This window comes from Panthera leo, chromosome B1, assembly GCF_018350215.1.
Source record: "Panthera leo isolate Ple1 chromosome B1, P.leo_Ple1_pat1.1, whole genome shotgun sequence".
Classification (NCBI taxonomy): domain Eukaryota; kingdom Metazoa; phylum Chordata; class Mammalia; order Carnivora; family Felidae; genus Panthera; species Panthera leo.
Window position 1 is genome coordinate 116,967,201 of NC_056682.1, and position 16,944 is coordinate 116,984,144.

General features: G+C 38.4%; 1 protein-coding gene across 2 annotated transcripts in view; it reads left to right on the forward strand.

Annotated features, from left to right (window-relative positions):
- The window catches only part of PPA2 (inorganic pyrophosphatase 2), an 87,755-nt gene extending 76,218 nt beyond the window's left edge, over positions 1-11,537 (forward strand). For both annotated transcript variants that reach the window (XM_042935777.1, XM_042935776.1), the window contains 2 exons: positions 10,216-10,252; positions 11,321-11,537. Coding sequence is in view for 1 of the 2 variants with exons in the window: in XM_042935776.1 (XP_042791710.1) it covers positions 10,216-10,252; positions 11,321-11,355 (72 nt within the window). In the remaining variant the exon portion in view is untranslated. The remainder of the gene's footprint in view (positions 1-10,215; positions 10,253-11,320) is intronic.
- Positions 11,538-16,944: the final 5,407 nt, after the last annotated feature.

Below are 16,944 nucleotides of genomic sequence, written 5' to 3' on the forward strand. Positions count from 1 at the left end.
TATAGTTTATTTCTGTGGTGCAATACCATGCCATAGGTGAAATAGGTAAATTAGAACCATGTGACTACATGGATAAAACCTAAAAGTGCGGTGTTGGGCAGAAAAGCTTTTGCAGCAAGGCATACATAGTTCATAGTATGCAAAACACCCAAGGCAGTACCGTATGTTTTTAATGAATACGGACAGATATGGTCTTCACATTTTAGAAACATAAATAAGAATAGTAAACACCAGTGTTAGCATGGTGGTTAGAAATTACTTCTGAGAAGGAAAATAAATATCTTTATTTCTGATGAGTACGGAGAAAAAGACTTCAGTTGTAAAGTTTCTGAAATAATGTTACTATTTTAAAAGTGTAGGGAGTAGATATGTGTTATGTCTTCATTTTTTGCATGTTTGAGGTATTCATAGCTTTAAAAATTTGTATGCCTAGGAAAACAATAGAAAAAATTAATAAAACTAAAAGCTATTTTTTTTTAAATGATCAGTAAAATTGATACATCTTTGGCCAGAATGATCAGGAAAGAAAAGAGAGAAGACAAGTCTTCATTGTCAGGAATGAGACAAGTGACATCACTGCTGATTGTGACAGTCATTAGGAGAATAAAAGGAAAATACTGTGAAAAACTTTACACCAGTAAATTTGACAACTTTGATGAAATGGACAGATTCCTCAAAATACACTGACTACCAAAATTCCCTGAAGAAGAAATAGGCATAAACAAATTAAATGGGTACTTAAGAAACCTTTCCATAAGCATAATGCTTGGCCTAGTTAGCTCCCACTACTTTTATTCAGCATTATAGGTTCTAGCCAGTGCATTAAAAAGAAGGAAGAGGCATCCAACTTGTAAAGGAAGATGAGGTGAATGTCTCTGTAGAATGTTCAATAAAATCTACCTGAAAGCTACTAGAATAAGTGACTTTAGCAAGTTTGTTACAGGATACAAGATCACTATACAACAAACTATTATATTTGTATATGCTGGCAATACACAATTGGAAACAAAATAAATACATTGTTTATAATGGCATCAAAAATATGAAACACTTAGGGAAAACACTGGAAAAAATATGTGAAGAACCTGTGACCTATAAAGCATTGCCAACAGAAATCGGAGAACTAAATAAATGGAAAGATATAGGTTGGAAGATGCAACATTGTTGTGTCAGTTCTCCTCAAATTTTGATCTATAAATTCAGTGCAACATCAAATTCTAATACACTTTTTTTTACAAATTAATAAACTCATATATATATAAATACCAGAGACCTTGAATAAACAACCTTATGAAGAAGAAAGTTGGAATAGTAATTTCCTTTTTTCAAGATATTTTATAAAACTACAATAATCAAGAGAGCTGAGTAATGGGGTAAAACTAGACAAAGAAATGAATGGAATTAAATACAGAAATAGACCTACATGTATGTGCACAACTGATTTTCAAAATGATAATCTTTTAAATAAGTAGGACTTGAACAGTTGGTTATTCCATAGGGTACCAAAGAAACCTCACTTCAGTCCATACCTTGCACTTTATATGATAATTGTCTAAAATGTATCCTAGACCAAAATTTAAAACGTAAAACTATAAACCTATTTTGATCTTGGGTAGTTAGGCAAAGTTTTTTAGATATGGCACTAAAAGCATAACCTATTTTTTAAAATGGTAAATTAGATTTCACCAAAATTAAAGTTTTCTGTTCTGTAAAAAATACTCTTAAGAGAATGAAAAGAAGCCACATAGTATAAGAAAATATTTGAAAATCATATACCTGATAAAGGGACTTGTATTAGAATAAAGAACTCTCACAATTCATTAATAAGAAAATAAACCATCCCCTCACCTCCAAAGGAAATGTGCAAATGGTCACTTTACCAAAGAAGACATACTGAAAACACATGAGATGATGCTTAACTTGACTAATCATTAAGAAAATGCAAATTAAAAACCACAGTGACATGCTTATGCACACTTTTTAGAATAGCTAAAAATTTAAGAGATTGGCCATCCCAGTTGTTGACATGAATGTGGAGGTACTTCCATAGTCTGCTGGTTGGAATGAAAAATGATACAACCACTGTGGAAAACAGTTTGGCATTTTCTTGAGAAGTTAAATATCTACCTACCATATGATCTAGCCATTCCACTTTTAGATATTTACCCAAGAGAAATGGAAGTATATGTCCATACAAAAACACTTATACACAAATGTTTATATCAGCTTTATTTGTAATAGACAAAAACTGGAAACAGCCCAAATGTCGATCAACAGATGAATGGATGGATGAATTGTGGTATATTCAGAGTGTATGTTAAGCATGGGAATACTGCTCAGCAATAAAAAGAAATGAATATTTGATCTGTGCTATAACATGGCTGAGTTTCAAAAAAAATGTTGAGTGAAAAAAGGCCGACATACATATATATATTATATCATACCATTTATATACAATTTTAGGAAATGTAAATGCTAATGTATGATGACACAAAACATCATTGGTTGGAGAGTTTGGGAGAGAGCCAGGAAGGAAAGATTTTACAATTTCTCTTACAGGGACAGGAAGAAATTGGGGATGATGGTGAATATATTTATTATCTTGATTGTGATAATGACTTTATGAGTGTGTACATGTGTCAGAACTACATGCTATAAATATAGTATGCACAGTTTGTTTCATGTCAGAGTTAGTCCAAGGAAATTTTTAACAGGAAAAAAAAAAGGTTTGTTCTGGAGTCAGGCTGTCTAGGTCCAAATCCCAGGTCTGTCACTTGTAACTTAAAGCAAATTATTTAACTTGTTTATGCCTGGTTTCTTTATTTATAAAATGGAGCTAATAATAATATCTTTCTTACAAGAGTTAGTGTAGAGAACTGAATGAGATAATCCAGGTAAAATGTGAAACAGACAGTATTCAATAAACGTTGATTTTACTGTTACTTGGCATTAATGTTGTTGAGTTAAATTGACCACATAGAGAAAAATCCCTTCTATTCCAGCCTCTTGAGTATTTCCAGTGTTATACTCCCTCATGGGATAGCCCATTCCATTGTTGGGTATTGTTAAGTCATTGTGACTAATATAAATTATTCAGTGAGAATTAGTCTTATATTCAGAGACTTAAACAGGAAGAAGAGGAGAGGGAAAGAGAAGAAATTAGTTTCCACAATATAACAACTTATTCTAATACTTTACTTTTCCCATCTGGGAATTTTTACCCAGAATTCTCCCACATGCTTTTATTTAAGCACTTTCCTTGTAATCTGCTCTCTGAGGAAATGGATTGGGGAATGTCTGAATTGGGTAATTTGTAAGGTTTTTAAATATTTGGTGAAATTAGTCATTTTACTGGGGGAATAAAAAAAGAACTTTGTGAGGTGGCACACACAAACTCCGTACATGTAGGGCGACAAAGAACCACACTCTTTGTTAAAGAAATTCCTAGACCTGCCTCAGATCCTCTACACCCTGGTAGCCATGGGGATTAAAATTCTTAGAATCTAGGATTCAGGGCAAGGAGAATAAGCACACTCCTGCTCAGTTGCAGGGGCCCAATCTCATGAGACTGTGAATCTTTAGCTCATAGGAGTGATGGAAGGCACTAGAAACTTCTGGAACTGGGATGAGAGAGTGCCTCTCAGAGAAGTCTTAGCAGCTGCAGTGTTTGTTTTTGCTTTCACATGGCCAGGTTTCCCCTAAAAGCAGTCTCAGGTAAAGCTGGAGCACACAAAGCTTAGAGATGGCAGTGGTGATGGTTCATGGATGCACAATGAGTAGTACTTGGAAGGAGAAGGAAAAGGGGGATTTTTCTACTTTACTTAAAAATATATTCTCTCTAAAAAATAAAAGTGGGGCACTTGGATGGCTCAGTCAGTTGAGTGTTCAACTCTTGATTCCGGCCCAGGTCATGATCCCAAGGTTGGATGCTCAACTGACTGAGCCACCTAGGTGCTCCTGGACAAGAGAAATTAAAATAAAATCAACCATTTTCTTAGATTCTAGCCAATTGCATACATTATTGAAAGGGAGAGGCAGTAGATTAAACTTACACGACTTAAAATACTTCTACATTTTGTCTCTGGATAACTAAGAATTGGTCATATTTTGCTGGATTTCTAAAGCAAAAATCAGAAAAGGAATATAAAAGTAAAATTAATGTAGAGCAACTGCCCTATGAACTTTGGAAATATAATTCAACCAAAAACCCTGTTATACCTGAATGAAAAACCGGGAACTTTTTTTCCCTTTAATTTTGAACCCTTATAATAATAAAGTGAAAGAATATCAACTCATATAGTAAAAGCACAATTTTATATTGTTTCAATCAGTGTATCGTGTTAGTCAGTTTGAACAAATGTAACCTGGAGTGAAAGATGCTCGTAGGGACCTAGTGGGCTTTTTAGAAGGAGAAACACTAAGTACAGAGCAGTTTTATTAATGGTTCGTATCAACTCAAAATATAGTTTATGCATGAATAGGGATAGAGGCTAGAGTAAGCTTTCTTTGATGGGTCAAAGAAAAAGACATACTTTGGTAATGCAAACTGTAGATTAGTTTGAAAGAAATCAAATATACTAATATTCATGAGGAAGTATTTTTGGAGTGGGAAAAGGGGAGAAGATAGTATTTTGAAATAAGAGTATAAAATAATACTCTTTTGTGGAGAATTTGTATTGGATTATTAGAGGGTGCCCACATTTTTCCAGTAAGTAACTGAAAATCCTTTGTATGTTTCTAACCATGAAGATGTAGTGATGGGGACACCTGACAGAATTGGGATTGGGTCAGTTTTAGGTGCTTCTCTTAGTTACTCCACTTCCTGTAAGAAGGTGTAGTTTGTTGTCATGTTTATGAATCAGGAGGCCATTGACTAGGTGAAGAATGAAATAGTAGTGGCTGTGTATCATGCACCCCTTGTTGTTTTCAAATTTAAATATCCATCTCTCTTTTGGCATGAGTTAACATGGAAAAAGGTTAAAAAAATGACCTTGAAACTATAATAGTTCTTATCTCTGAGTTCTAGACTTGTGATGATTGTTTTCTTTTATACAAAGCTTTGTGCATACTGAATATTTTTACGGACCAAGAAATATATTTTAAGAATGAAGAAATAAGAGGGCACCTGGCTGGCTCAGTCGGTAGAGCATGCGGCTCTTGATCTTGGGTTTGTGATTTCGAGCCCCATGTTGGGTGTGGAGATTACTTAAAAGTAGAAATGATCTTTTAAAAAGAATGAAGTTATAAGAACATTCCAGAAATTATTTTTAAAATAAAATGGGATGATGTTTCTGCTAGAGTAGTTTGTCCATTTCTTTCCTGAGGCTAATGAGGAGTTGCCCAAGTGTTCTATTTTGTACAGGCATACCTCCTTTTATTGCAGTTCACTTTATTGTGCTTCACAGATACTACATCGTACTCATATTGAGGTTTGTGGTCACTGTGTTGAGCAAGTGTATTGGTGCCGTTTTTCTAAAAGCATTTGCTCACTTTGTGTCTGTGTCATATTTTGGTAATTCTCACAATATTTCAGACTTTTTTATTATTACATTTGTTATGGTGATCTGTGATTAGTGAACTCTGATATTACTCTTGTAATTGTTTTGGGGTGCCACAAACCACACTCATATGAAATGGTGAACTTAATGGATAAATGTTATCTGCGTTCTGACTGTTCCACTGTCTGGCTGTTCCCATCTGGCCCATAGAGAGGCTTTTCTATTGCCTGAAACACAATATTGAAATTAGGCCAATTAATAACCCTACAGTGGCCTCCAGGTGTTCCAGTGAAAGGAAGAGTCGCACATCTTCCATTTTAAATCAGAAGTTAAAAACGATAAAGCTTCACGGAGAATGCACATGTTGAAAGCCAAGACAGGCCGAAAGGTAGGCCTCTTGCTTCATAAAATTACCCTAATTGCGAGCACAAAGGAAAAGTTCTTGAAGGCTACTCCCGTGAACAACCAAATGATAAAGCAAAACAGCCTTATTGATGAAACAGAAAGTTTGAGGGGTCTGGATAGAAGATCAAACCAGCCACAACATTCCCTTAAGCTAAAGCGTGATCTAGGGCAAGGCCCTAACTTTTCTGAATTTTGTAAATTCAGAGCTGAGGAAGCTGCAGAAAAAAAGTTGGAAGCTAGCGGGGGTGGCTTCATGAGGTTTTAGGAAAGAAGCCTCTCCATAACACAGAAGTTAAAGGTAAAGGCAGCTGCAACATGTTACCCAGAAAGTCTAGCTAAAATATGAGAGTGGCTACATTAAACAACGGATTTTCAGTGTGGATTAAACAGCCTTCTTTTGGAAGGTGCTGCCATCTAAAACTGTCAGAGCCAAAGAAGAGAAGTCAGTGCCTGGCTTTCAGAGTTTCAAAGAATAGGCTAATGGAGCTGGTGACTTTATTGCCATCCCCCACATCCTTCGGCCCTTAAGAATTAGGCTAAATCTACTCTGTCTATGTTCTGTAAATGGGACAACAAAGCCTGAATGACAGCACGTCTGTGTACAATATGGTTTGCTGAATATTTTAGCCCACTGTTGAGACCTACTGTTTAGAAAAAGACTTTTCAAAATATTATCACTCATTGACAATGCACCTGGTCCCCCAAGAGTGCCAACAGAGCTATACAGTGAGATTCATGTTGTTTTTGTGTCTGCTGACACAACATGCACTCTGCAGTGCATGGATCAAAGGAGTAATTTCGACTTTCAAGCCTTAACATTTAAGAAATACATTTCACGGGACCTGGGTGGCTCAGTCAGTTAAGTGTCCGACTCTTGGTTTCGGCTTGGGTCATGATTTCACAGTTTCATGAGTTTGAGCCCCACATCTGGCTCTGCACTGGCAGCCCGGGACCTGCTTGGGATTCTGTCTTTCTGCCCCTCCTCCACTCAGGCTGTCTCTCTCTCAAAATAAAAATAAAACTTAAAAAAAAAATTTCGTAAGGCTGTAGCTGCCATAGATAAGTGGTTCCTCTGACGGATCTGGGCAAAGTAAATTGAAAACCTGGAAAGGATTCACCATTCTAGACATCATTAAATACATTATGATTCATAGGAAGAAGTCATAATTTGGAAGAAGTCGATTCCAACCCTCATGGATGACTTTGAGGCCTCAAGACTTCAGTGGAGGAAGTAACTACAGATGTGGTAGAAATAGCAAGAGAGCTAGAATTATAAGTGGAGTTTGAAGATGTGACTGAATTGCTACAATCTCATGATAAAAGTTGAATGGATGAGTTGCTTTTTATGGATGAGCCAAGAAAGTGTTTTCTTGGAATGGAATCTGTTCCTGCTGAAGATGCTTTAAAGATGGTTGAAATGACAATAAAGGATTTAGAATATTACATATATTCAGTTGATAAAGCCAGGGGCAGGGTTTGAGAATACTGACTCCTGTTTTGAAAGAAGTTCTACTGTAGGTAATATGCTATCAAACAGCATCACATGCTACAGAGAACTTGTTCATGAACGGAGGAGTCAATCAATGTGGCAAACTTCGTTGTTGTCTTAGTTTTAAAAATTGCTACAGCCACCCAAACCTGTGGCAGCCACCACCATGATCAGTCAGCAGCCAGTAACGTGAGGGCAGGTCCTTCCACCAACAAAAAGACTGACTCGCTGAAAGCCTAGGTGATAGTTAGCATTTTTTCTCAGTAATTTTTAAATTAAGGTATGTACATTGTTATTTTAGATATGCTATTGCACACTGTATTTTAATAGACTATAGTGCAAACATACTTTCTTACGTAGTAGGAAATCAAAAAATTCATTTGACTCACTTCATTGCAGTATTTGCTTTATTGCAGTGGTTTGGAACCAAACTCTCCATGTCTCTGATGTACGTATGTATACCATACGTTTTCTTCCCCTGAAATGTTTGGCAGCTCCAGCAGGAAACAGCTGCCCATTCTAAACAGGAAATCTAAACAGCTAACTTTCCAACAAACTTTGTGATAGATGTCCTGCACTGTTGATTGAGCATACCAATTTCCAAGAAATAAACAGGTTACTCTGTTTTATAATCTGTGTAGTAAAACAGAGCCATCAAATCCCAAGGGCCTACTCTCAGTATAATTTTTATTACTGTGGTGGTGCTTTCATACCCAATTTTTACATAAGTTCTATCATCCTCAAAACCAACCATGATTAAGCATTTTCTCTGTGCTAGGAAGGTGAATAGAATTTTTGTTTTTTTGAAGTACTTGGAAATCTCAAGGAGGTTTTACATGACATTATACAGAGGTCTTCTTTATTTATTTACATTGTTACCTGATTTTTCTGTGACCGAAAATAAAGCATATTTGATTGGCCTTTTTCGTAAAGAGTAGAGGGAAAAATAACTTGAAACCATTTATGATTCAGGAGAATATATTAAGGTTCTCCAAAGAAACAATAGGATATGTAGATATATGTAAAAAGTGAGTATGGAGGCTTAACAAGTCCAAAATCTGAGTAGGCCAGCAAGCTGGAGACAAGAGGGGAGCCAGTGATGCAGGGGAAGTCCAAAGGCAGTTCGCTGGAAAATTTCCTCTTGCTTGGTAGGCTGGTCTTTTTGTTCTTTTCATAACTTCAACTGATTAGTTGAGGCCCACCCACATTACAGAGGGCAGTCTGCTTCACTGAGAGTTTACCAATTTAAATGTTAATCTCAGCTAAAAACACCCTCCAAGGTAACACATTAATCATTACAGGGACTATTTTAATATTGCTGAAATTTAAGTTTTTCTTCCTTACTGACTTGATCTTAATAGTACCCTTATACCTAAGCAAGGAGAGCCCTACTTTGCATTCTGCTTTGTAGAGGGTCCTGCTTTGGCCTTCATCCAGTTACATCCCTCCCCACAAGACCAGGGGACCATAGTTGTGCATTCACCAGGAGCCAAGCGGCCCGTTCCATACCACCCACTAGCTACTCAAGACCCTGGAATTCTTTGCCCAGGTTGCTACAAGCCTGTTACTACAGCCTCTGTGGGCATTTCCCCAGCTCTGTGCTCATTCCTGTGTGAATCATTTGCTTGCATCATTTCTGCAGGGGCCAGTGGGTGGCTGTTTGGAGGAAGGGAGTGTGTAGGTTTGTGGCCTGGAGTTTCTGCCCTTGCACAAATGAGGCCCTCAATACAGACTGGAGCCTGAGGAAAGAAGAGAAGTGGGGTGGGCTGAGGGCCCTGTGCCTCTCTTCCTTACTCGGCTATGTTCAGGCAGTCTCTGAGGTGTCTAGAATGCCAAGCAAGGCTTCCAAGTCATCACAAAAGTATATTTATCAAGATAATAGAATGGAACATACTTTATGTTCAATTTATCATTTTGTTAGCTTGATTTATAACTTTTAAGTATTACCATGTGTGGTATGTGGTCTTCCATTTGTACCTTTGCCCCAGACCTCAAGTGTTAGAGGCAGATCTTTCCTACTTAGGATGAGCAAATTCAGAGAACTAGAATTAGAAGTTGATTGTTAAATTTGAAATCTGAAATGTGTTACAAAATTTGGGTAGTGATTATCCCTAGGGGAAAAGAGGTTATGACTGGGGAAGGGCCTGGCCTATTCCATTTCTCGACTTGGGTGGTGACTGCATAGATGTTTATCCTTGGGCTTTGTGCATTCCTCTGTGTGGATGAGGGAATCTCTCAATAAAACAAGATGAAAGAAAAAAAAAAAACTAAAAAATGTATTGTTCTTAATTATGAAAAAAAATCTGGTATCTCAGAAAAGCTTTTCTTTCAAACTTGTCTATCACAGATTATACTGCATCTGTTCTAAAAATCTTGGCCCAGTCATGGAAATGAACAGAAAAATTAATTTAAATGCTCTGGAAGACAGCTAAATGAATTCCACAATGTGTGTGTGTGTGCCTCACGTATCAATGAATGTGTGTGTTGGGTTTGTGTCCCCTAGTCCTCGGCCAAAGAAACAACTGAAAGGAAACCTCTCTCTCTTCTCTTCACATTCTCAGTAGTTCCCATGGGTTAATGAGAGAAATATTTTCAAGCATGCTTTTTCTGTTTGACTCTGAGTCTGTGGTTTGTTTATCCAAAAGAAGAAGCAGTGATAATTAAAGGCAAAGAGAAGTACTTCCTTTTTTCAGGTTAGAGAACCGTTGCTTGTAAACTTTGTTGTCTAGTTCCATAAAAATACAAAACAAAACAAATGTTCTGGGTGTAGTTTCCACATCTAAATATTCATAACAGGGATTCATCTCTGTCTTTATCTTTCAGGTGTCCTCGTCACCGAATAAGGAAAGTAATGAAGAAGGTATGGTATATTTTGGTTCTTGAGCTAGATGTGTTTATAGTGGTGGAAACCAGACAAAAAAGCACAATAGATTAATGAAAGTTATATAAACCAAGTAAAATAACTTTTTAAATAGTCACTAAAATTTTCAAATGAAATCATTTATTTTGTAATTTCAAAAAATGAGAAGGAGCACATTTACTGCTTTTAGGCTAGACAGTAGTTTGATTATGTTAGCGACTTTTGGTGAAGTACTGAAAATTTTCAGGTAATTCTGATAAATTTAATGAGACTCCAGGTAATCTGAATTTGGAAGATTTTTTAAATTATCTTGTCACTTTAATGAATCATTCATTTTAAATAAATATCTTAAAATCACAGTTTATCGTAGGATGGAAAATAACTTTATTTTTTGTTGCCATTATTTGAAGCTGTTTTGAGAAACAAGTAAAAATGTTCTGTAGTAAAAATTTCAAAATACAAGCATAGACACATATCATTTGTCTTTGAAACTTTGCAAAATTTTTGGCCCTTTGTTTTAATATAAAACATTAGAAGAGCATTCAGCTTGCAAAGTTGGAGGAAAAATGAGAACTGTTTACTCTGTCAAGTTCTACGGTGTTTAGAAAAGAACAAATCCATAGACATTTCATGGGAAAGCAAGCTATATTCCTTATATGGGAAACTAACAGATTGTTTCTCTGCAATACTATTCCATTTTTTGGATATTTGACAAGCAGTCAAATTTTACCATACAGGGTTTTTTCCCTAGACCTTTCATGCTGACGCTAGGGCACTAACTTCTGTGTTATTCAGTAGAGACTAAAATGATCCAGAAAAATGTAGGAAATAAAATGGAAAGGCTCCGGAGTGTTTAGCCCAGTTTTATATAAGGCTTGAGCCAAATGAGAGAACTTGGGATTTAAAGCGGAGTAACTTTAAATAGGGAAGTGTGTCATAGCAAGCTCATGATTGTTTTTATCTGCCTAAATACTTCCTCAAGGTGTAACTGAAATTTCTCTTCCCTCCATCTCTCCCTCTCTCCCTTGCTGTTTACCCCTTCCCTGACACCCCCTTCCACCATTTCAGACACAGAGCAAGTATGGCACTTCCTTGGCAAGTGACTGGAACATTTGAAGTTCTGTCATCAAGATTCCAATCTCCAAGGACTCCACGACTCCCTCTCCCCAAATGCTAGAGACCAGCAGAGCTATGAGAATTCACTGACTTCCTGTTAAAACTTCATTTTTTTTCCCAACTTCTTTTGAGATATACAATATGTAAATAAACTGAAATTTTTGAATTATTTGGGATATTTATTGGTATGAAAAGAAGATTTTGTTTAATTTCATAGCAGAAATTTAGAAGCAGTGAGTTTTGACTATACTAATTTCTGGGTTCCAAAGGAACCCAACCATTTTATTAGCTTTATTTCTATGGGTTAATGTAGAATTTTTAAATTTAGTAAGTTAATAGATTTGTATAGATATTATTCTCATTTTCACACCATATTATCTTTTTGCAAGTTGCTGGCGGAAACTTTCTTTAGCCAACCTGTGTCCTCTTACTAGTCCTGTGTACGTGTTTACATTTATGAAAGCTCTTTCCTGTAACTTAATATTTTGGAGGGCCTAAACTCTCTGAATCTCAGGCCCCTTAGTTTCAATTCTCATCCCTCTGGTGATGACACCCAAATCTACAAAAGAAGCCCAGGTCTGTCGTCTGGGGTCTCTGTTGGATGTCTCCTCAAATTCCTTCAACCCCTCTGGTCCGGAACTGTACTCTTATCTTCCCGGGGCCTTCAACAGTGGAATTAACATTCTCCTAGCCCCCCACTCAAACCCTTGGAATCATATTGAACCTCCCTTCTCCTGTCTTTGTTGATGAAGATCATCTAAATGTTGCTTTTCCCTCTCCATTCCTTTGTACCCACACTGTGCTGGATTTCCCATCAGGTCACTTGGCTCCATTTACCAGCTTCCTGGCTCTTCTCCATGCATCCCTGACCGAGCCCTCTGCCTCAGACTCACTGGCCTAGCTCCACTTCATGCCCTGTTGTCTCCTCAACATGTTGTTCTGCCTCTGGCTTTTCTCCTTTTCATACCATCCTCCACATTTCCAGTTATTTTCCTAAAGCATAGGTCTTGCCCAGTTATATTTTTCTCGGAAAGCCTTCAATGGGGTTTGCATGTTCTGGAGAATAAAAACCAGACTGATTTCCTCAGGAGTCCCACCCTCCAACCACGCCATGCCACTCACTCCTCCCCAAGCACATCTACTGTGTTTACACACTCCCTGTTCTGTACTTCCCTTGCTGATCCTGTTCACATCTTTTCTCCCCCTTCCTTTCTGTTATCATTATGAGCATGCTGTATTTGCACAATGTGCTTTGAGGTTTACAAAGCACTGTTCTAATAGCTACCATTTCTTAAGCATCTGTTGTGTATCAGGCGCTGTTTTAGGGGCCCTGTGTGCATATGCCCTTGTAAGGTGGAGAGTGCCCACTTCATACTAAGGCTCTGAGAAGTTCTATAACTTGCTTGAGGTCACACAGTAAGGTTCACAGCCAGAATTAGAACTCTTGACTACATGGCTCTAAATCCTGTGTTTTCCCGGGGCACCTGGGTGGCTCAGTCGGTTAAGCGTCCAATTTCGGCTCAGGTCATGATCTTGCAGTCCGTGAGTTCGAGCCCCACGTCGGACTCTGTGCTAACAGCTCAGAGCCTGGAGCCTGCTTCGGATTCTGTGGCTCCCTCTTTCTCTCTCCTCCCCCGCTCATGCTCTGTCTCTCTCTTCTCAAAAATAAACGTTAAAAAAAAAAAAATTAAATCCTGGTTTTCCCACCCTGCTGTGCATGCTGCTTCTCACATACAGCCACTGTGGGATGTAGGCGAATCCCAGAATATGCCTGTCACAGATGAGGAAACAGGTGTGGACAGTTTAAGTGATTAGCCCAGGTGACATAGTAATGTTCACCTGAGACATCTTTGGGAATGTGTAAACTTCTTCGAAGGACATCAAAAAATGTGAGGGAACCTGTTGTTTTTAATTTTATTTATTGACACATTGATTTTTTATGTTGTGGAAATAATAAAACACCAAAAGGGAAAATAAGGAACAACTGTTACTGCAGTAGTTGTAAACAATAAGCCAAATTATCAAAGGATAAATTACTGGGCTCTTGGCATATGGCATATTAATCTCCCAAGAGTTGGAAGAGAGAGGCCATGTCTAGTGAGGTAGCTCACACCTGCTTTACTCCTTTCCTCCTGGAAGTCCGTGACACTTAGATGATGCCTGATTAGTGAGCCTTGCTCACTGCAGTATGGTTGATCAAAATTGTCTTCATAGTGTATGATTTTGCATAGTTATGGTCTTAAAAAATACATAATGTTAAATTTTAATTTTTCTCTAATAAATGTCTGCATTGCTACATGGACATCATTATAATGGTGACAGTTATATTTAATTGAATGGCTATTTCATAGTGTCTTCCAAATGAGCTAATCTGATCTTCGCCAGCCCTTTCCCAGAGAACAAGTAAATTGAATAGATGTTATACTGTATAGTTACAAAGGAAAACTCCTGGGAAAAAATAGAGTGAATCATTGTTAAAATTGCCTAAAACTAATTAGGAAACCAAAAGTGATCCATGGATGGGTTAGGTAACACCCACAGCCAGTTCCTGTGGCTATGAAAAAGTGGGTAGACTATCGATTCATTGTTCTCAAACTTACTGTTATTACAAATGTCTGAAATTGAAATTTTTATGAGGTTTTTTTAAATACAGAATTATTTTATACATGGTATATTTAATATCACACCACTGTTCTACAGAAGGAGTGCATTGAATTTCATAAAAGCCATTTCTCCATCAAGAACTACATGTATTTTTAGCAGTTTGTGTACTCATTAATAGCCCCTGGAAGAGGGCTCATTGCATTGTCATGGGTAAAGATATGTCTTTTTTTAATGTTTATTTTTGAGAGAGAGAGAGTGCAAGTGGAAGAGGGGCAGAGAGACAGGGAGACACAGAATCTGAAGCAGGCTCCAGGCTCTCAGCTGTCAGAGCCTAACATGGGGCTTGAACCCACAAACTGAGATCATAACCTGAGCTGAAGTCAGATGCTTAACCGACTGAGCTACCCAGGCATCCTGATAAAGGTATGTCTTGTGACTGCTCATTTATCTTTATTACTTATTACTATCTTATACAGTGGATCACACCTATAATTTCTGAGTAGCATCTTTTTTCATCATCCTTGTGCTTTTTTTTTTAATGTTTATTTTTGAGTGAGAGTGAGTGTGAACAGAGGAGGGGCAGAAAAAGGGGGAACAGAGGATCCAAGCAGCCTCTGTGCTGACAGCAGAGAGCCCGATGCCCTAAGACTTGGACACCCCACCAGCCCCACACCTGCCGTCTGTCTTCCTGAGGCACAGTGAGAGATGAGCCACTGCTTCTGATGGGACGGCCTCTGAGGAGTTGAAACCGTCAACAGGTGGCTGTGCTCTGACAGGAGCAGCAGAAGACCGTGGTGGCATCAAGACACAAGAGCTTTATAAAACGTGTGAGCCCCAGCCGAGGTCAGGGCTGCTGCAGCTGACCTGACATTTACCCTATTTGGATGACCTGTTGAGAACAGACTCCACTTCTCAGGTTATTTCCCAACTTAAAAGGAGCTAGCAGCCCAGGGCAGCTAGAGAGGAAGGCGTAACTGTTCTTTCCTTCAGTCAAAAAATATTTATTGAGCTCTCTTTGTGTCGGGACCAACAATGCATCCATCAGTCAGACCCTGAGTGCCGTGACTCCAAAGGTATCTTGGTACACCCCAAGAGGAAAGCTGTCAGAGCATCTCTTCTGTCTTCAGAATGCCTAATACATCAAGGGCTGTTTCCCCTTGTAAAATACCTGGTTCCTAAGGGTTGAATCGCACAGAAAGATTAGAGGGGGGTTAATTACTCCAGTCCTGAGTGCATCCCACTACAATGATTTTTTAATTAGCCAACCCTCTGTTTCTAGAACTGCTTCCTCATTTTTTGCTATTTTAAAATTCAACCATTATTTATTGACTACCTGTATATGGGCCAGATACTGTCTCAAGTTCTTAGGATATGTCAGTGCAAAACATAAATACAGAAATCCCTGCCCCTGTGGACCTTGCATTTGTGTGGGGAAGACAGATCAGGAACATTGTAGTAATTTATATCATATGTAGAAGAGAAAGAACAGGGTAAGGGGAATTGGCAATCCAGCTTGTGTTCGGGGGTAGGAGGGTGAATTGAAATATTAAATTGAGTAGGTCAGGGCAGGCCACACTGGGAAGGTGGCAGCCTGGCAAAAGGTTGAGGAGAAGCAGAAGTGGGCCCACGTGGGGCCTGGGGGAAGAGCACTGAGGCAGAGGGAATACCAAGAACAAAAGCCCTTGTGCAGGTGCACAGCAGGCTTGCAAGAGGGACAGCAGGAGTAGCAGAGATGAGGACCCAGAGGTGACAGAGTATACAGGCTCTTGTACGTCAACGTAAGGACTTGGCTTCATACTCTGATAAAATCAGGAGCCATGAAGGGTCCTCCAGAGAAGTGGGTCACTACTCACTGTGTTGAAAGTAGACTGTGCTGGAAGTGAGGGGGTGGGGGCAGTGCAGGGCAAGGATAGAAACAGGAAGATCACTTAGGTTTCTACAGTAATCCAGTAAACTGGCAAGCAGATTGTCCCTGTTTGAGATCATTTTCTTCGTATAAGTTCCATAAGATAGAATCGTAGAATAAGAACATTTTGGGACCAGATAGATTTTCATAAGTGTTATTCCACGTTCTATCGCCACCGGCAATATATGAGATTTCTAATTTCTTTTTTCCTACCTTCCTATGATAGGATATTTTGTTGTTGTTATATTTGTTGTTATTCAAAATAGGTTTAAATTTTTTCCTACATATTGACTAGTAATAGTGTCATCAACGTTCTGTTTATTTTCTTTACCTATTTTATCTACTGGATCTTAATGTTTTTATCAACTTATATGATGTCTTTAGTCTTAGGTGCAAAAATTGGATCCTGAATACTGCATCCAAGTTTAAAGAGATAAAAACATCTAAACCTGGGCCCTAAAAATATTTATGCTGAGTGAACTGGGGAAGCAGGGGTGAAATCTACTAACTTTCCTTGTTTCAAGCAGGACTAACTATAGGACTATCGGACTATCTTCATTATGTTATTGCTTCTTGATCTCTGTTACCCAAAGTTAAAAATGAAAAGTAAGATAAATATTTGTTTTTTTTTAACTTATTTATTTTGAGAGAGAAGGTGAGCAACCAGGGTCGGGGGGTGGGGGGAAGCAGAGACAGGGAGAGAGAGAATCCCAAGCAGGCTCCGCACTCTCTGCAGAGCCCGATGCGAGGCTCAAACCCATGAACCCGTGAGATCATGACCTGAGCCAAAATAAAGAGCCCGCCGCTTAACCAACTGAACCACCCAGGCACCCCAGTAAAATAAATGTTTTAAGACTAACACTCTACATTAAAAATGGATAAAATCTAGTAGGACCAGTACAGTTTTAAAAGAAATCATGAAAAAGTGCCAAACAGCGAGACTCATCCACTCAAAGCAGCTAACACCTGATGGCAGACGTGCCTCTGTGGTCCTCGACCAGAATTTAGCAGTTGGCAAGATCAGGGATTACCATCCTTCAGTAAGTGTTCTCCCCACCTGGGGAGA